Source organism: Oncorhynchus kisutch, linkage group LG13 (assembly GCF_002021735.2).
Source record: "Oncorhynchus kisutch isolate 150728-3 linkage group LG13, Okis_V2, whole genome shotgun sequence".
Taxonomy (NCBI): Eukaryota; Metazoa; Chordata; class Actinopteri; order Salmoniformes; family Salmonidae; genus Oncorhynchus; species Oncorhynchus kisutch.
In genome coordinates, this window is record NC_034186.2 from 3,643,882 (window position 1) to 3,665,307 (window position 21,426).

Sequence of the window (21,426 nt, forward strand, 5' to 3'; positions counted from 1 at the left end):
TACCGTAACTAACCGGGCTCTGACCTATGGTCTGCTCCGAGTTACCGTAACTAACCGGGTCCTGACCTATGGTCTGCTCTGAGTTACCGTAACTAACCGGGCTCTGACCTATGGTCTGCTCTGAGTTACCGTAACTAACCGGGCTCTGACCTATGGTCTGCTCTGAGTTACCGTAACTAACCGGGCTCTGACCTATGGTCTGCTCTGAGTTACCGTAACTAACCGGGTCCTGACCTATGGTCTGCTCTGAGTTACCGTAACTAACCGGGCTCTGACCTATGGTCTGCTCTGCCTTATCGTAACTAACCGGGCTCTGACCTATGGTCTGCTCTGAGTTACCGTAACTAACCGGGCTCTGACCTATGGTCTGCTCTGAGTTACCGTAACTAACCGGATCCTGACCTATGGTCTGCTCTGAGTTACCGTAACTAACCGGATCCTGACCTATGGTCTGCTCTGAGTTACCGTAACTAACCGGGCTCTGACCTATGGTCTGCTCTGAGTTACCGTAACTAACCGGATCCTGACCTATGGTCTGCTCTGCCTTACCGTAACTAACCGGGTCCTGACCTATGGTCTGCTCTGAGTTACTGTAACTAACCGGGTCCTGACCTATGGTCTGCTCTGAGTTACCGTAACTAACCGGGCTCTGACCTATGGTCTGCTCTGCCTTATCGTAACTAACCGGGCTCTGACCTATGGTCTGCTCTGAGTTACCGTAACTAACCGGGCTCTGACCTATGGTCTGCTCTGAGTTACCGTAACTAACCGGGTCCTGACCTATGGTCTGCGTCAGAGTTGTACCATTGTCTTACGTCAGGTGGCGTCACTTCTACGCGAGGCTCGTCCCTCATCCGACGGTTGCAGGTGGAATCGGTGTGCTATCTGACGTAAGACAATGAACAGACGACAGGATATACAACACACACAATCAGGTCCAGGCTGGCCCCCAGCCTCAACAGCCTCCACAACCTTTAGCCTCAACAGCCTCCAACACAAACCAACTCACCCGACAGCCAGCACATGATATGGCCTGTATCCCAAATGTCACAAAAGTAGTGCACTGTATAGGGAATAGGGTTCTATAGGGCCCTGGTCTAAAGTAGTGCACTGTATAGGGAATAGGGTTCTATAGGGCCCTGGTCTAAAGTAGTGCACTATATAGGGAATAGGGTTCTATAGGGCCCTGGTCTAAAGTAGTGCACTCTATAGGGAATAGGGTGTTAGGGCTCTGGTCTAAAGTAGTGCACTATATAGGCAAAAGGGTAACATGTGGGACGTGCATATTCTCCCAAAGCTGCTGCACTGTGGTGTTGCAGTCCCATCAACAGTAAACCATTGTTCAATCAACAGTAAACCATTGTTCAATCAATCAACAGTAAACCATTGTTCAATCAATCAACAGTAAACCATTGTTCAATCAACAGTAAACCATTGTTCAATCAACAGTAAACCATTGTTCAATCAATCAACAGTAAACCATTGTTCAATCAACAGTAAACCATTGTTCAATCAATCAACAGTAAACCATTGTTCAATCAATCAACAGTAAACCATTGTTCAATCAACAGTAAACCATTGTTCAATCAATCAACAGTAAACCATTGTTCAATCAATCAACAGTAAACCATTGTTCAATCAACAGTAAACCATTGTTCAATCAATCAACAGTAAACCATTGTTCAATCAATCAACAGTAAACCATTGTTCAATCAATCAACAGTAAACCATTGTTCAATCAACAGTAAACCATTGTTCAATCAACAGTAAACCATTGTTCAATCAATCAACAGTAAACCATTGTTCAATCAACAGTAAACCATTGTTCAATCAATCAACAGTAAACCATTGTTCAATCAATCAACAGTAAACCATTGTTCAATCAACCAACAGTAAACCATTGTTCAATCAATCAACAGTAAACCATTGTTCAATCAATCAACAGTAAACCATTGTTCAATCAATCAACAGTAAACCATTGTTCAATCAATCAACAGTAAACCATTGTTCAATCAATCAACAGTAAACCATTGTTCAATCAATCAACAGTAAACCATTGTTCAATCAACAGTAAACCATTGTTCAATCAACAGTAAACCATTGTTCAATCAATCAACAGTAAACCATTGTTCAATCAATCAACAGTAAACCATTGTTCAATCAATCAACAGTAAACCATTGTTCAATCAATCAACAGTAAACCATTGTTCAATCAATCAACAGTAAACCATTGTTCAATCAATCAACAGTAAACCATTGTTCAATCAACAGTAAACCATTGTTCAATCAACAGTAAACCATTGTTCAATCAACAGTAAACCATTGTTCAATCAACAGTAAACCATTGTTCAATCAATCAACAGTAAACCATTGTTCAATCAATCAACTGTAAACCATTGTTCAATCAATCAACAGTAAACCATTGTTCAATCAACAGTAAAACATTGTTCCATCTCAGGATCTTGACACTGTCTCTAGTCCAAATATAATGGATAGGAGGGTGCTGTTCCCAGGTCAGGGAGGGGGAAAACACACTGTCTAGTCCTAATATAATGGATAGGAGGGTGCTGTACCCAGGTCAGGGAGGGGGCAAACACACTGTCTAGTCCTAATATAGTGGATAGGAGGGTGCTGTTCCCAGGTCAGAGGAGAAGAAAATAAATACGAACAAGTGTATATTGTAATTAATCAATGAATGAATCGGTCAATCAATGAATGAATAAATACACCCCCCCCCCCCCACCGAGATGCTCCCCTCACATATCAACACGGTCTCCAGTGAGGCAGTACATTGAGAGCAATACATTCCTAGGCACCAGGGCAATAATACATTGAGTGAAACAGTAGGATAAGTAAAGGTTGGACTACGGTGTCTAAATCCCCTCACTGTGTTTGTTTTGGTGCAGGGGTTATGTTTCAGCAGTGGGCATGAATAAGGAGGTGACGGTTCACATTCTTCTATCGGGGGGGTGGGGGGGTCTTTCTTTATTAGGTATCCTAATATATGTCTGAGTTCTCTTGTTCTCTTCACGGTATCACCATTGTAAACGTTAAGTTCTGTGACCCCCCCAGGCCTGAAGATTAGTTTTTATTTTATATGATTCTAGAATAGTCTTGACACCTATTTCATCCCTACTCGGGTAACAGTACAAAGGGTTGTGGAAAAATCAATAACTACCTTGAAGTTCTCACTTTGAGTTGTTTCTTCTTCTCTTCTCCCTGGGACTCTCTTCTGACATCAGGGATTCAACTGTGTTTTACTGTATATCTGTAAGCCCACTATGGAGAGCTGTTGCTCCAGCTATTGAAGGTACGTTCTGATGCTAGCTCACTTGGCTCCAACTTGGACTAGCATTTGGCTCATTTAGGTGGGTCAGGATTGAATGTTTCACCAGTATTCACAAGGGTAGTGCTTCTCAATTTTTGGGGGGAGACGGGTGAGGAACATATTCACAAATGTTTAACTCTACACTAACCGTCAAGACACAGTACACTCCAAACATTATGAAGATTATGGTCATTTGTACTCATGTTTACAGTGTTTTTGTAAGACTACAAGACTAGATTTTCCACTACCTGCCAAACACATACATGTTCTTTTAAGAAGTGCATTGTCTCACACGAAAAATACATTTCAAAATAAAAGTGAACATTTTCAAAATAAAAGTAGTGTTCTGATCACTGGTTAACCACAATACCAGTACACCCACGACGTCCTGGTTCTGAAAACAAGACCAGATTGTTTCGGTAGTAACCTTTTAAACACAGGTGGCATAGAAGTCCATTTTTTTTTTTTTATCATCGTTGGGAGTGGACACATCATACATCATATGACAGGATTTGAATGACAACGGAGCAGTCGTTGAGTCATTTGGAGGAACGTATATATTTACAATGAAAGTGTTTGACCATCATAATGAACCTGCAAGGTCTACATGTGCAAATTCGTATTTATCTTCTTTGTTTTTAAAAAATTTGACAGGGATGTGTGAGTGTTCCCGCCATTACCAGATACGAGGGTATCCTGGTCCCAGACAGGCCTCTGTGCTTTTGTCAACTTCCTTGCTGTCAATTGGCATGACTATGAGCGACGGGGAGATGGCATGATAGCACAAACACACTGGCTAGGACAAGGGTAGTCTTGGAACTATTTTATGATGCTTTAAATACAAAACAGAAACAATAGTCATAGACTATCCAAATAAATGGAAATAAATTGTCTAGATGCTCTACAGATGGTCATACAATCAACAGACTTGTTGATAAGCAACTGCTTGCTAAGGTTACGGTTAGGGTAGGGGTTAGGGTAGGGGTTAGGGTAGGGGTTAGGGTAGGGGTTAGGTTTACAATAGAGGGTAGGGGTTAGGGTAGGGGTTAGGTTTACAATAGAGGGTAGGGGTTAGGGTAGGGGTTAGGGTAGGGTTTATGTTTACAATAGATGTTAGGGTAGGGGTTAGGTTTAGAATAAGGGTTAGGGTAGGGGTTAGGTTTAGAATAAGGGTTAGGGTAGGGGTTAGGTTTAGAATAAGGGTTAGGGTAGGGGTTAGGGTAGGGGTTAGGTTTACAATAGAGGGTAGGGGTTAGGGTAGGGGGTAGGGTAGGGTTTATGTTTACTATAGATGTTAGTGTAGGGGTTAGGGTAGGGGTTAGGTTTAGAATAAGGGTTAGGTTTAGAATAAGGGTTAGGGTAGGGGTTAGGTTTACAATAGGGGTTAGGTTTACAATAAGGGTTAGGGTAGGGGTTAGGTTTAGAATAAGGGTCAGGGTAGGGGTTAGGTTTAGAATAAGGGTCAGGGTAGGGGTTAGGTTTACAATAGATGTTAGTGTAGGGGTTAGGTTTAGAATAAGGGTCAGGGTAGGGGTTAGGTTTACAATAGGGGTTAGGTTTACAATAAGGGTCAGGGTAGGGGTTAGGTTTAGAATAAGGGTCAGGGTAGGGGTTAGGTTTACAATAGATGTTAGTGTAGGGGGTAGGGGTCAGGTTTACAATAAGGGTTAGGGTAGGGGTTAGGTTTAGAATAAGGGTTACTTTTACAATAAGGGTCAGGGTAGGGGATAGGCTTAGAATAAGGGCTAGGGTAGGGGTTAGGTTTACAATAAGGGTTAGGGTAGGGGTTAGGTTTAGAATAAGGGTTAGTTTTACAATAAGGGTCAGGGTAGGGGATAGGCTTAGAATAAGGACTAGGGTAGGGGTTAGGTTTAGAATAAGGGTTAGGGTATGGGTTAGGTTTAGAATAAGGGTTAGGGTAGGGGTTAGGTTTAGAATAAGGGTTAGGGTAGGGGTTAGGTTTACAATAGGGGTTAGGTTTACAATAAGGGTTAGGTTTACAATAAGGGTCAGGGTAGGGGTTAGGTTTACAATAAGGGTTAAGGTTAGGGTTAGTAGATTGTTTCATTGTCAGTGTAGATGGACTATCCAAATTGAAGAATTACCTCGCCGTAAAAAGTAGTGCACTATATAGGGAGCACGGTGGTATTCGGGACACACACCTAATCACGATGACACAGTATTACTGTGCAGCAGCAACAGGGGCGGCATGGCAGTGAGTACCTGTGAAACAAACACTGCACACGAAAGAGAAACACAAACCAGCTAGTGATGTGGCACTAAGAACATGGGCCTCAGTGAGGATACCGCCTGGCAACTGCCCTCTACCGTAGTGATAACCAGCTAGAACATGGGCCTCAGTGAGGACACTGCTTGGCGGTTGCCCTCTACCGTAGTGATAACCAGCTAGGACATGGGCCTCAGTGAGGACACTGCCTGGCAGCTGCCCTCTACCGTAGTGATAACCAGCTAGGACATGGGCCTCAGTGAGGACACTGCTTGGCAGTTGCCCTCTACCGTAGTGATAACCAGCTAGAACATGGGCCTCAGTGAGGACACTGCTTGGCAGTTGCTTGGCAGTTGCCCTCTACCGTAGTGATAACCAGCTAGAACATGGGCCTCAGTGAGGACACCGCCTGGCAGCTGCCCTCTACATTAGTGATAACCAGCTAGGACATGGGCCTCAGTGAGGACACCGCCTGGCAGCTGCCCTCTACATTAGTGATAACCAGCTAGAACATGGGCCTCAGTGAGGACTCCGCCTGGCAGCTGCCCTCTACAGTAGTGATAACCAGCTAGAACATGGGCCTCAGTGAGGACACCGCCTGGCAGCTGCCCTCTACAGTAGTGATAACCAGCTAGAACATGGGCCTCAGTGAGGACACCGCCTGGCAGCTGCCCTCTACAGTAGTGATAACCAGCTAGAACATGGGCCTCAGTGAGGACACCGCCTGGCAGCTGCCCTCTACATTAGTGATAACCAGCTAGAACATGGGCCTCAGTGAGGACACCGCCTGGCAGCTGCCCTCTACAGTAGTGATAACCAGCTAGAACATGGGCCTCAGTGAGGACACCGCCTGGCAGCTGCCCTCTACAGTAGTGATAACCAGCTCGAACATGGGCCTCAGTGAGGACACTGCTTGGCAGTTGCCCTCTACAGTAGTGATAACCAGCTAGAACATGGGCCTCAGTGAGGACACCGCCTGGCAGCTGCCCTCTACATTAGTGATAACCAGCTAGAACATGGGCCTCAGTGAGGACACCGCCTGGCAGCTGCCCTCTACCGTAGTGATAACCAGCTAGAACATGGGCCTCAGTGAGGACACCGCCTGGCAGCTGCCCTCTACAGTAGTGATAACCAGCTAGGACATGGGCCTCAGTGAGGACACCGCCTGGCAGCTGCCCTCTACAGTAGTGATAACCAGCTAGGACATGGGCCTCAGTGAGGACACCGCCTGGCAGCTGCCCTCTACAGTAGTGATAACCAGCTAGGACATGGGCCTCAGTGAGGACACCGCCTGGCAGCTGCCCTCTACAGTAGTGATAACCAGCTAGGACATGGGCCTCAGTGAGGACACCGCCTGGCAGCTGCCCTCTACAGTAGTGATAACCAGCTAGGACATGGGCCTCAGTGAGGACACCGCCTGGCAGCTGCCCTCTACAGTAGTGATAACCAGCTAGAACATGGGCCTCAGTGAAGACACCGCCTGGCAGCTGCCCTCTACAGTAGTGATAACCAGCTAGGACATGGGCCTCAGTGAGGACACCGCCTGGCAGCTGCCCTCTGTGGATGGTTGCGATCTACAGTTGCCTAATATAGAAAGCGTACATTTACACACACTAACGAACACACTTTTGACAATCAACGATGGTCTAAACTCAAGTATACAAATGCAGTTTCACTCACAGCATTTTGTGAAAAACATAAAATAACAAAACATTTTCAAAGAGTGCATTAAGTCACATGATCAAAGATCATTTACATATTCAAACTCGTGTACATCAGTAGAGAGCACAATAGTACCTAAAAAACAAAATAAAAAGAACAACATGCGTTAGATATACAGCATCCAAATTTGAACCCTATTCCCTATATAGTGCACTACTTTTGACCAGAGCACTAGGGGTCACTACATAGGGAATAGTGTGCCCTCTGTCGAGCCATTGGACGACTTGTTCCATGCTGCTCGTTCCTTTCATCCCAATGACATAGGGCTATGGTCTAAAAGTAGTGCACTACATAGGGAATAGTGTGCCATAGGGTCCTGGTCTATAGTAGTGCACTACGTAGGGAATAGGGTGCCATTGGGCTATGGTCTAAAAGTAGTGCACTACATAGGGAATAGGGTGCCATAGGGTCCTGGTCTAAAGTAGTGTACTACATAGGGAATAGGGTGCCATAGGGTCCTGGTCTATAGTAGTGCACTATGTAGGGAATAGGGTGCCATAGGGTCCTGGTCTAAAGTAGTGTACTACATAGGGAATAGGGTGCCATAGGGTCCTGGTCTATAGTAGTGCACTATGTAGGGAATAGGGCGCCATAGGGTCCTGGTCTATAGTAGTGCACTACATAGGGAATAGGGTGCCATAGGGTCCTGGTCTATAGTAGTGCACTACGTAGGGAATAGGGTGCCATAGGGTTCTGGTCTAAAGTAGTGCACTACATAGGGAATAGGGTGCCATAGGGTCCTGGTCTAAAGTAGTGTACTACATAGGGAATAGGGTGCCATAGGGTCCTGGTCTATAGTAGTGCACTACATAGGGAATAGGGGGCCATAGGGTCCTGGTCTATAGTAGTGCACTATGTAGGGAATAGGGTGCCATAGGGTCCTGGTCTATAGTAGTGCACTACATAGGGAATAGGGTGCCATAGGGTCCTGGTCTAAAGTAGTGCACTACATAGGGAATAGGGTGCCATAGGGTCCTGGTCTATAGTAGTGCACTACATAGGGAATAGGGTGCCATAGGGTCCTGGTCTAAAGTAGTGTACTACATAGGGAATAGGGTGCCATAGGGTCCTGGTCTATAGTAGTGCACTATGTAGGGAATAGGGTGCCATAGGGTCCTGGTCTAAAGTAGTGTACTACATAGGGAATAGGGTGCCATAGGGTCCTGGTCTATAGTAGTGCACTATGTAGGGAATAGGGTGCCATAGGGTCCTGGTCTATAGTAGTGCACTACATAGGGAATAGGGTGCCATAGGGTCCTGGTCTATAGTAGTGCACTACGTAGGGAATAGGGTGCCATAGGGTTCTGGTCTAAAGTAGTGCACTACATAGGGAATAGGGTGCCATAGGGTCCTGGTCTAAAGTAGTGTACTACATAGGGAATAGGGTGCCATAGGGTCCTGGTCTATAGTAGTGCACTACATAGGGAATAGGGGGCCATAGGGTCCTGGTCTATAGTAGTGCACTATGTAGGGAATAGGGTGCCATAGGGTCCTGGTCTATAGTAGTGCACTACATAGGGAATAGGGTGCCATAGGGTCCTGGTCTAAAGTAGTGCACTACATAGGGAATAGGGTGCCATAGGGTCCTGGTCTATAGTAGTGCACTACATAGGGAATAGGGTGCCATAGGGTCCTGGTCTAAAGTAGTGCACTACATAGGGAATAGGGTGCCATTTGGGATGCACACAAAGGGGAGAACTTGGTCATCTGCAACTTTTCAAAGCTTTTCTTTTAATATACAAAAATATAAAAAGAAAAAAAATAATTACCTACCATTCTACTTAAAATAAAAATAGTATAGTTCACATGTTTTGAGAGGGCTTATTTTTTTGTTGTTGTTGATCATTTTGTAAATGTTTAAGACTTTTTGGCAATTCCTTTTAATAAAGTACACTATTTTACAACTGAAATGTAGGTAACGCTAGTTTCCAACTGATGACCAGTATTAAGATAAATTCCAATCTGAAAGCTCTACTGGAGGTGAACCAACACAACAAGCATGTGGTGGAGATGAAGATGCACCAATCAGGTGTTGGGATTAACAGGAGCACCCGCCTTCAGTGGTTGGAGGCTCCTGTGGTTTGTCCAGCTTGATGTCAATCACTGGGGAAAAAATGGTTAAGGAAGCTCTGGAAACACATTTGTAAACAAGTTAACCAGTAGAACAGACTATAGAGACACAGCTGACCCTTAAACCGACTAGCCAAAATCAGAAACTGACCCTAACCTTAACCTAACTTCATGGAATTAAATATTTGTTTATCTGAATCCCCATGAACTTTTGCAGAGGTCCACAAAAACACAAAACACACAAATGTAATGTACAATTATATACAAACAACAATAATAAAAAACAACGCAAGAATAACAACGTGTCTCTGTGTTACTGTGTCTCTGTGTTACTGTGTCTCTGTGTTACTGTGTCTCTGTGTTACTGTGTCTCTGTGTTACTGTGTCTCTGTGTTAGTGTGTCTCTGTGTTAGTGTGTCTCTGTGTTAGTGTGTCTCTGTGTTACTGTGTCTCTGTGTCTCTGTGTCTCTGTGTTAGTGTGTCTCTGTGTTACTGTGTCTCTGTGTTACTGTGTTACTGTGTCTCTGTGTTACTGTGTCTCTGTGTTACTGTGTCTCTGTGTTACTGTGTCTCTGTGTTACTGTGTCTCTGTGTTACTGTGTCTCTGTGTCTCTGTGTCTCTGTGTTACTGTGTCTCTGTGTTACTGTGTCTCTGTGTTACTGTGTCTCTGTGTTAGTGTGTCTCTGTGTTAGTGTGTCTCTGTGTTACTGTGTTACTGTGTCTCTGTGTCTCTGTGTTACTGTGTCTCTGTGTTACTGTGTCTCTGTGTTACTGTGTCTCTGTGTTAGTGTGTCTCTGTGTTAGTGTGTCTCTGTGTTACTGTGTTACTGTGTCTCTGTGTTACTGTGTCTCTGTGTTACTGTGTCTCTGTGTTACTGTGTCTCTGTGTCTCTGTTAGTGTGTCTCTGTGTTAGTGTGTCTCTGTGTTACTGTGTCTCTGTGTTACTGTGTCTCTGTGTTACTGTGTCTCTGTGTTACTGTGTCTCTGTGTTAGTGTGTCTCTGTGTTAGTGTGTCTCTGTGTTACTGTGTTACTGTGTCTCTGTGTCTCTGTGTTACTGTGTCTCTGTGTTACTGTGTCTCTGTGTTACTGTGTCTCTGTGTTAGTGTGTCTCTGTGTTAGTGTGTCTCTGTGTTACTGTGTTACTGTGTCTCTGTGTTACTGTGTCTCTGTGTTACTGTGTCTCTGTGTTACTGTGTCTCTGTGTCTCTGTGTTACTGTGTCTCTGTGTTACTGTGTCTCTGTGTTACTGTGTCTCTGTGTTACTGTGTCTCTGTGTTACTGTGTCTCTGTGTTACTGTGTCTCTGTGTCTCTGTGTTAGTGTGTCTCTGTGTTACTGTGTCTCTGTGTTACTGTGTGTCTGTGTTAGTGTGTTAGTGTGTCTCTGTGTTACTGTGTCTCTGTGTCTCTGTGTTACTGTGTCTCTGTGTTACTGTGTCTCTGTGTTAGTGTGTTACTGTGTCTCTGTGTTACTGTGTCTCTGTGTTACTGTGTTAGTGTGTCTCTGTGTTACTGTGTCTCTGTGTTAGTGTGTTACTGTGTCTCTGTGTCTCTGTGTTACTGTGTCTCTGTGTTAGTGTGTTACTGTGTCTCTGTGTCTCTGTGTTAGTGTGTGGCTGTGTGTTACTGTGTGTTACAGTGTGTTACAGTGTGTTACAGTGTGTTACAGTGTGGCTGTGTGTGTTACAGTGTGTTACAGTGTGTGGCTGTGTGTTACAGTGTGTTACAGTGTGTTACAGTGTGTTACAGTGTGGCTGTGTGTCTCTGTGTTACAGTGTGTTACAGTGTGTTACAGTGTGGCTGTGTGTGTTACAGTGTGTTACAGTGTGTTACAGTGTGGCTGTGTGTGTTAGTGTGGCTGTGTGTGTTACAGTGTGTTACAGTGTGGCTGTGTGTGTTACAGTGTGTTACAGTGTGTTACAGTGTGTTACAGTGTGGCTGTGTGTTACAGTGTGTTACAGTGTTGCTGTGTGTGTTACAGTGTGGCTGTGTGTGTTACAGTGTGTTACAGTGTGTTACAGTGTGGCTGTGTGTGTTACAGTGTGTTACAGTGTGGCTGTGTGTGTTACAGTGTGGCTGTGTGTGTTACAGTGTGGCTGTGTGTGTTACAGTGTGTTACAGTGTGTTACAGTGTGGCTGTGTGTGTTACAGTGTGTTACAGTGTGTTAGTGTGGCTGTGTGTGTTACAGTGTGTTACAGTGTGTTACAGTGTGGCTGTGTGTGTTACAGTGTGTTACAGTGTGTTACAGTGTGGCTGTGTGTGTTACAGTGTGTTACAGTGTGGCTGTGTGTGTTAGTGTGTTACAGTGTGGCTGTGTGTGTTACAGTGTGTTACAGTGTGGCTGTGTGTGTTACAGTGTGTTACAGTGTGGCTGTGTGTGTTAGTGTGTTACAGTGTGTTACAGTGTGGCTGTGTGTGTTACAGTGTGTTACAGTGTGGCTGTGTGTGTTACAGTGAGTGTGTTACAGTGTGTTACTGTGTGTGTGTGTGTGTTACTGTGTGTTAGTGTGTGTGTGTGTTACTGTGTGTGTGTGTTACTGTGTGTGTCACAGTGTGTGTGTGTGTTAGTGTGTCTGTGTTACTGTGTGTGTTACAGTGTGTGTGTGTTAGTGTGTGTGTGTTACAGTGTGTTACAGTGTGTGTGTGTTAATGTGTGTTTTACAGTGTGTGTGTGTTACAGTGTGTCTGTGTGTTACAGTGTGTTACAGTGTGTGTGTGTTACAGTGTGTCTGTGTTAATGTGTGTGTGTGTGTTACAGTGTGTTACAGTGTGTCTGTGTTAATGTGTGTGTTACAGTGTGTGTGTGTGTGTTACAGTATGTCCCCTATCATAATCCAAGTCTTCTGCTTGACCAGTAACTCTTCTCAATCCTACAGCTGGACACCAATCTAACATGATTACATTACATATTGTTACAGTGTGTTAGTGTGTGTCTGTGTGTTAGTGTGTGTCTGTGTGTTAGTGTGTCTGTGTGTCTGTGTGTCTGTGTGTCAGTGTGTTAGTGTGTCTGTGTGTTAGTGTGTCTGTGTTAGTGTCTAATCAAACATGATTACATTACATATTGTTACAGTGTGTTAGTGTGTCTGTGTGTCTGTGTGTTAGTGTGTCTGTGTGTCAGTGTGTTAGTGTGTCTGTGTGTTAGTGTGTCTGTGTGTCAGTGTGTTAGTGTGTCTGTGTGTGTTAGTGTGTCTAATCTAACATGATTCAGTGTTACGTCCCAAATGGAACCCTCTTTTCTTCAGTACACTACTTTCCACCAAAAGTAGTGCACTATATAGGGAATAGGGTGTTAGGGCCCTGGTCTAAAGTAGTGCACTATATAGGGAATAGGGAGTTAGGGCTCTGGTCTAAAGTGGTGCACTATATAGGGAATAGGGTGTTAGGGCTCTGGTCTAAAGTAGTGCACTATATAGGGAATAGGGTGTTAGGGCTCTGGTCTAAAGTAGTGCACTATATAGGGAATAGGGTGTTAGGACTCTGGTCTAAAGTGGTGCACTATATAGGGAATAGGGTGTTAGGGCCCTGGTCTAAAGTAGTGCACTATTTAGGGAATAGGGAGTTAGGGCTCTGGTCTAAAGTGGTGCACTATATAGGGTGTTAGGGCTCTGGTCTAAAGTAGTGCACTATATAGGGAATAGGGTGTTAGGGCTCTGGTCTAAAGTGGTGCACTATATAGGGAATAGGGTGTTAGGGCCCTGGTCTAAAGTAGTGCACTATATAGGGAATAGGGAGTTAGGGCTCTGGTCTAAAGTGGTGCACTATATAGGGAATAGGGTGTTAGGGCTCTGGTCTAAAGTAGTGCACTATATAGGGAATAGGGTGTTAGGGCTCTGGTCTAAAGTAGTGCACTATATAGGGAATAGGGTGTTAGGACTCTGGCCTAGAAGTAGTGGACTATATTAGGGAATTGGGTGCCATTTGGGACTTAACAAACGTGTGTCCGAAACACATGTAGCTTGTTCTAACGTGTCTCTGCATTATGACCTCTATGGCACTAGGTGGTGCTGTTGGTCAAACATCTACTACTACGGCCGTACCATCTCAAGGCAGCAGCGCATAAGGGCGTGAACAGGGCCATCCATGTATGAACCCTCCAACATACTGTCCTCCTGTGGAACACAGAGCTCCTACTACTTTTAATAAGGTTTAGGACTCTATTCAATCTGGATCGCTGAAGCCTTACAGGAAACAGAAATGCAAAGGTCATTTCCTTACGGAGCCTGCAGCGGTTACTGTGAACACTTCCTCCGCTGAACACGAGAACGTTGCCCTTTTTTAAAAACATTTCAAATCACGCTGTAACTCTTGATAGAGCCCTTTTAAAAAAATCTATATTTTGATAGATAGATGCGGTAAAGATTTGCCTGCTTCCATCTTGTTTACAGTGACAGCCATTAGTGGAACGGAGTAAATCACACAGCTTAAAGAATTTTTACAGATAGGATCTCTTTCCCCTGGTATATATTAGCTACATTCAATACACACAGTAAGCAAACAGCACACCGCATTCGTCAAGAAAAGACTAAAGAAGATAGAGAAGAAACTGGACTTCTAAAGCCCATTGGTTGTATTTCATCTCTCCATTAAATGAGCTCACAGCCACCCCCCCCCCCCCCCCCCCCATGTCTGATATACGACATCATTCTCCTGTCTTTCCGACCTGCCTCCCCAATGGCCTCCTATTCTCTATAGTGGATAGCGCGCTACCTTGTGATAAGTGGTCCGGTAAAGACAATAGGATTCTATTTGGGATCGAGCCTCGTCCCCAAGGCAGGTTATATACACACCCAAATGACACGCTCCTTGGAGGCCGTGGCAGGGCGGTTTCCATGGCACCAGTGGTGTCTGTGTTCAGCTGTTGTGCCTGTGTGTTCACGTGTTGTGTGTGCATGTGCGTGTCGTTTGTGTGTCTGTGTTCACGTGTTGTGTGCGTGTCGTTTGTGTGTGTTCACGTGTTGTGTGTGCATGTGCGTGTCGTTTGTGTGTGTGTGTGTGTTCATATGTTGTGTGTCTGGTGTGTCATTGAGTCCTGTTAAATGTCACCTGAAGGACGTCCTGCTAACATGACATATGCCTGGACATTGCCAGAGGATCGGCCAATCAGAATCCCCCATCCCAATGACACATACTACCATTGCAAAGGAGCCCTGTGGCCCCTGGTGACTGCACCAGCAGTCTGGTTTAGGGAAGACTGAGTCCTGCAGGAAGTCTGTTCCAGAGAAGACCTATCACCTTCAGATGAGGAGGGATGACTAGCCACACAGGAAGTCATGTTAACCATTCTGTTGTGGGCATTCAGATGAGGAGGTATAGAACCAGGAAGTCATGTTAACCATTCTGTTGTGGGCATTCAGATGAGGAGGTATAGAACCAGGAAGTCATGTGAACCATTCTGTTGTGGGCATTCAGATGAGGAGGTAGAGAACCAGGAAGTCATGTTAACCATTCTGTTGTGGGCATTCAGATGAGGAGGTAGAGAACCAGGAAGTCATGTTAACCATTCTGTTGTGGGCATTCAGATGAGGAGGTAGAGAACCAGGAAGTCATGTTAACCATTCTGTTGTGGGCATTCAGATGAGGAGGTAGAGAACCAGGAAGTCATGTTAACCATTCTGTTGTGGGCATTCAGATGAGGAGGTAGAGAACCAGGAAGTCATGTTAACCATTTTGTTGTGGGTAATTAGCTACCTAGCTAACGTTAACAACACAAAAATTGAAATATTTAAAGGCCAAAAATATATATTTTTTAAATTCAAATTATTCCAATTTTTTTCAGGGGGTGCTGCAGCACCCTCAGCACCCCTACTTCCTGTAGTGAGAAAGTATGACTCTGGAGGGGATAACTTGGTCCCCAGTCTCTATTGATACCCCCTCCATAATCAGGACCATCCAGCCGGTGTCAGGACCAGATCTAACTGCCTATCGAATCTGAATGACTGTGACGACAATCTGTGTTTCGAAAATTGATTCGCTGCTTTTTGTTCCCATAACTCCGCCCCATAGTTACTGTTGCTAGGAGGTTGAGGGATCGGACAAGGTGCTACAAGCTAGCTAGCAGTTAATATGATGTTATCACACTTAGCCATGTTAGATAGCTAGCTAGATGGCTATGGTGAGTAGCAACAGTGTCACAGACAGAAGGGGTAACCCAGACATGTCACAGGGGTTATAAAGCTGAAGCATCCGTTTAGAACCTTTTCTCACCACCAAATATGGCAGTGAGAGGAAGTCCAGTCTCGGGGAGAGGATGGAGCTAGCAAGCTGAAACTAGGCTGACATTCTTCTCATTTTCTCATTGATGAAACATCTGATCTCAATACATTTTTTCTGTTCCCAAAACCCAAAAATTGTTACGAACACAGTGCACTAAGTTTTATAGACTTGACGCTTTTAAAAAAATAGCATTTTCTTAAAAGTAAAGAAATAAAATAATAATTGTGTTGTTTGGAAGGAATGCAAGGTCGAATTGAGTTTGTGCACACGGCTCAGAGACGACCTTCCTTAACGGAAATATGCAAATACATGCTACAACAAGTCAGTAGGATCTTGCTAGCTCGTGCTTGGCTTTGCCCACCTCCTTGCTTGCTTTTTACTGTATAAATGAGCTTGATTTGGTTTGTATTTATTATACTTTTTCATTTTGAATAAAGAAGACCAGCTAGCTAGCCGTGGCAAGCCTAGATAGCTACATTAACAGGAAAAGGAAGACGTCAACAAACACTCCTAGGTAAGTGGGGTTTTTTTTGTCTTGAAATTTTACATTTGGAAAGGTGCATTGAAACAATTAGCCGGCTAACTAGATAGCATGGAGATATATTTTCAATCACAGCCAATAGTTATCCCATTGGTATATTACCCCCTAGTAAGTTATGACTCTGAAGTTACTAGAGGAGATCACAGCCAGCTAGTAAGTCAAGTTACTAGAGATCACAGCCAGCTAGTAAGTCAAGTTACTAGAGATCACAGCCAGCTAGTAAGTCAAGTTACTAGCGATCACAGCCAGCTAGTAAGTCAAGTTACTAGAGATCACAGCCAGCTAGTAAGTCAAGTTACTAGAGATCACAGCCAGCTAGTAAGTCAAGTTACTAGAGATCACAGCCAGCTAGTAAGTCAAGTTACTAGAGATCACAGCCAGCTAGTAAGTCAAGTTACTAGCGATCACAGCCAGCTAGTAAGTCAAGTTACTAGAGATCACAGCCAGCTAGTAAGTCAAGTTACTAGAGATCACAGCCAGCTAGTAAGTCAAGTTACTAGAGATCACAGCCAGCTAGTAAGTTGTGACGAGATCACAGCCAGCTAGTAAGTTGTGACGAGATCACTATGGTATGTGGGTAATCAAGGCGTCATCTGATAGCTTGTCTTACATTTATAATAGAACATTTAGCTTTACATTTGTTTTCATTTATAATAATAATAATAATAATAATAACACACATTGTGTGTGTGTGTGTGTGTGTGTGTGTCTGTTTAGGAGTTTCAGATGTGGATGGAGAAGAGTGGCGGCGGACAAAACAGTGTGTTCACTGAGCACATCATCATGAAGTTAATCTATTACCACTGATTACACTGTAGTTATCCCATTGGTATTACCCCTGATACACTGTAGTTATCCCATTGGTATTACCCCTGATACACTGTAGTTATCCCATTGGTATACACTGTAGTTATCCCATTGGTATTACCACTGATACACTGTAGTTATCCCATTGGTATTACCCCTGATACACTGTAGTTATCCCATTGGTATTACCCCTGATACACTGTAGTTATCCCATTGGTATTACCACTGATACACTGTAGTTATCCCATTGGTATTACCCCTGATACACTGTAGTTATCCCATTGGTATTACCCCTGATACACTGTAGTTATCCCATTGGTATTACCCCTGATACACTGTAGTTATCCCATTGGTATACACTGTAGTTATCCCATTGGTATACACTGTAGTTATCCCATTGGTATTACCACTGATACACTGTAGTTATCCCATTGGTATTACCCCTGATACACTGTAGTTATCCCATTGGTATTACCCCTGATACACTGTAGTTATCCCATTGGTATTACCCCTGATACACTGTAGTTATCCCATTGGTATTACCCCTGATACACTGTAGTTATCCATTGGTATTACCCCTGATACACTGTAGTTATCCCATTGGTATTACCCCTGATACACTGTAGTTATCCCATTGGTATTACCCTGATACACTGTAGTTATCCCATTGGTATACACTGTAGTTATCCCATTGGTATACACTGTAGTTATCCCATTGGTATACACTGTAGTTATCCCATTGGTATTACCCCTGATACACTGTAGTTATCCCATTGGTATTACCCCTGATACACTGTAGTTATCCCATTGGTATTACCCCTGATACACTGTAGTTATCCCATTGGTATTACCCCTGATACACTGTAGTTATCCCATTGGTATTACCCCTGATACACTGTAGTTATCCCATTGGTATTACCCCTGATACACTGTAGTTATCCCATTGGTATTACCCCTGATACACTGTAGTTATCCCATTGGTATTACCCCTGATACACTGTAGTTATCCCATTGGTATACACTGTAGTTATCCCATTGGTATTACCCCTGATACACTGTAGTTATCCCATTGGTATACACTGTAGTTATCCCATTGGTATTACCCCTGATACACTGTAGTTATCCCATTGGTATTACCACTGATACACTGTAGTTATCCCATTGGTATTACCCCTGATACACTGTAGTTAACCCATTGGTATTACCACTGATACACTGTAGTTATCCCATTGGTATTACCCCTGATACACTGTAGTTATCCCATTGGTATTACCCCTGATACACTGTAGTTATCCCATTGGTATTACCCCTGATACACTGTAGTTATCCCATTGGTATTACCCCTGATACACTGTAGTTATCCCATTGGTATACACTGTAGTTATCCCATTGGTATTACCCCTGATACACTGTAGTTATCCCATTGGTATTACCACTGATACACTGTAGTTATCCCATTGGTATTACCCCTGATACACTGTAGTTATCCCATTGGTATTACCCCTGATACACTGTAGTGATCCCATTGGTATTACCCCTGATACACTGTAGTTATCCCATTGGTATTACCCCTGATACACTGTAGTTATCCCATTGGTATTACCCCTGATACACTGTAGTTATCCCATTGGTATACACTGTAGTTATCCCATTGGTATTACCCCTGATACACTGTAGTTATCCCATTGGTATACACTGTAGTTATCCCATTGGTATTACCCCTGATACACTGTAGTTATCCCATTGGTATTACCCCTGATACACTGTAGTTATCCCATTGGTATTACCCCTGATACACTGTAGTTATCCCATTGGTATACACTGTAGTTATCCCATTGGTATACACTGTAGTTATCCCATTGGTATTACCCCTGATACACTGTAGTTATCCCATTGGTATACACTGTAGTTATCCCATTGGTATTACCACTGATTACACTGTAGTTATCCCATTGGTATTACCACTGATTACACTGTAGTTATCCCATTGGTATTACCACTGATTACACTGTAGTTATCCCATTGGTATTACCACTGATTACACTGTAGTTATCCCATTGGTATTACCCCTGATACACTGTAGTTATCCCATTGGTATTACCCCTGATACACTGTAGTTATCCCATTGGTATTACCCCTGATACACTGTAGTTATCCCATTGGTATTACCACTGATACACTGTAGTTATCCCATTGGTATACACTGTAGTTATCCCATTGGTATACACTGTAGTTATCCCATTGGTATACACTGTAGTTATCCCATTGGTATACACTGTAGTTATCCCATTGGTATACACTGTAGTTATCCCATTGGTATACACTGTAGTTATCCCATTGGTATTACCCCTGATACACTGTAGTTATCCCATTGGTATTACCACTGATACACTGTAGTTATCCCATTGGTATTACCCCTGATACACTGTAGTTATCCCATTGGTATACACTGTAGTTATCCCATTGGTATTACCACTGATACACTGTAGTTATCCCATTGGTATTACTGCTTGGATAGACAGGAGGGGTTGAAAGCATACAGGTCGATACTGTACTGTATCTAACTCTATGGTTCCAAGTCATTACTTGTCACTGGATTGTGCAACACAGAGACACATCACACACTGTGAACAGACCGTGTGGACCACCTTTCCTCCTCATAGGCAGTACTCAAATCAATTGGACTTATAAGTCATGTTGCCGAGTTGCGTCCCGATTCATTTCCTTCTCCCAAAAGTGTGCACTTATATACTTTCTTGCATGGATTTAGCACATGGGAAACTCCCTCCTTCCAATCAGGCAGGTGAGGATGCACCAATCAGACAGGTGAGGATGCACCAATCAGACAGGTGAGGATGCACCAATCAGACAGGTGAGGCTGCACCAATCAGACAGGTGAGGATGCACCAATCAGACAGGTGAGGCTGCACCAATCATGCAGGTGAGGCTGCACCAATCAGACAGGTGAGGATGCACCAATCAGACAGGTGAGGCTGCACCAATCAGACAGGTGAGGATGCACCAATCAGACATGCATGGATTTAGCAAATGGAAACTCCCTCCTTCCAATTCTTACACCAATTCTATGCTTTTCAATTCATGACAAGGAGTTCGCAAGTGCACACATAGGGAGAAGGGTGTAGAATTGGGATATAACCCGAGTGTGCTCTCTCTCTCTCTCTCTCATCACCTATATGCCCAGTCCTGTACTGAAGGATACAATGACATCTTAAGGGTTGTTTTAAGGAATGAATTCAAATGTCTGTTTATATTGTAGTCCCATCCTCTCCCACTGTTTATACTGTAGTTCTATCCTCTCCCACTGTTTATATTGTAGTCCCATCCTCTCCCACTGTTTATACTGTAGTTCTATCCTCTCCCACTGTTTATACTGTAGTTCTATCCTCTCCCACTGTTTATACTGTAGTTCTATCCTCTCCCACTGTTTATACTGTAGTTCTATCCTCTCCCACTGTTTATACTGTAGTTCTATCCTCTCCCACTGTTTATATTGTAGTTCTATCCTCTCCCACTGTTTATACTGTAGTTCTATCCTCTCCCACTGTTTATACTGTAGTTCTATCCTCTCCCACTGTTTATACTGTAGTTCTATCCTCTCCCACTGTTTATACTGTAGTTCTATCCTCTCCCACTGTTTATACTGTAGTTCTATCCTCTCCCACTGTTTATACTGTAGTTCTATCCTCTCCCACTGTTTATACTGTAGTTCTATCCTCTCCCACTGTTTATACTGTAGTTCTATCCTCTCCCACTGTTTATATTGTAGTTCTATCCTCTCCCACTGTTTATATTGTAGTCCCATCCTCTCCCACTGTTTATACTGTAGTTCTATCCTCTCCCACTGTTTATACTGTAGTTCTATCCTCTCCCACTGTTTATACTGTAGTCCCATCCTCTCCCACTGTTTATACTGTAGTTCTATCCTCTCCCACTGTTTATACTGTAGTTCTATCCTCTCCCACTGTTTATACTGTAGTTCTATCCTCTCCCACTGTTTATACTGTAGTTCTATCCTCTCCCACTGTTTATACTGTAGTTCTATCCTCTCCCACTGTTTATACTGTAGTTCTATCCTCTCCCACTGTTTATATTGTAGTTCTATCCTCTCCCACTGTTTATACTGTAGTTCTATCCTCTCCCACTGTTTATACTGTAGTTCTATCCTCTCCCACTGTTTATACTGTAGTTCTATCCTCTCCCACTGTTTATACTGTAGTTCTATCCTCTCCCACTGTTTATACTGTAGTTCTATCCTCTCCCACTGTTTATACTGTAGTTCTATCCTCTCCCACTGTTTATACTGTAGTCCCATCCTCTCCCACTGTTTATACTGTAGTTCTATCCTCTCCCACTGTTTATACTGTAGTTCTATCCTCTCCCACTGTTTATATTGTAGTTCTATCCTCTCCACTGTTTTATACTGTAGTCCCATCCTCTCCCACTGTTTATACTGTAGTTCTATCCTCTCCCACTGTTTATACTGTAGTTCTATCC

The 21,426-nt window shown here is 43.6% G+C and overlaps 1 protein-coding gene across 1 annotated transcript in view; it reads right to left on the bottom strand.

Annotated features, from left to right (window-relative positions):
• Positions 1–8,864: 8,864 nt before the first annotated feature.
• Positions 8,865–21,426, bottom strand: part of LOC109883970 (ras-related protein Rab-6B) — a 157,666-nt gene continuing 145,104 nt past the window's right edge. The window contains exon 8 of the mRNA XM_031838181.1: positions 8,865–9,380. Within this exon, the coding sequence (XP_031694041.1) occupies positions 9,316–9,380 (65 nt within the window). The 3' untranslated portion in view covers positions 8,865–9,315. The remainder of the gene's footprint in view (positions 9,381–21,426) is intronic.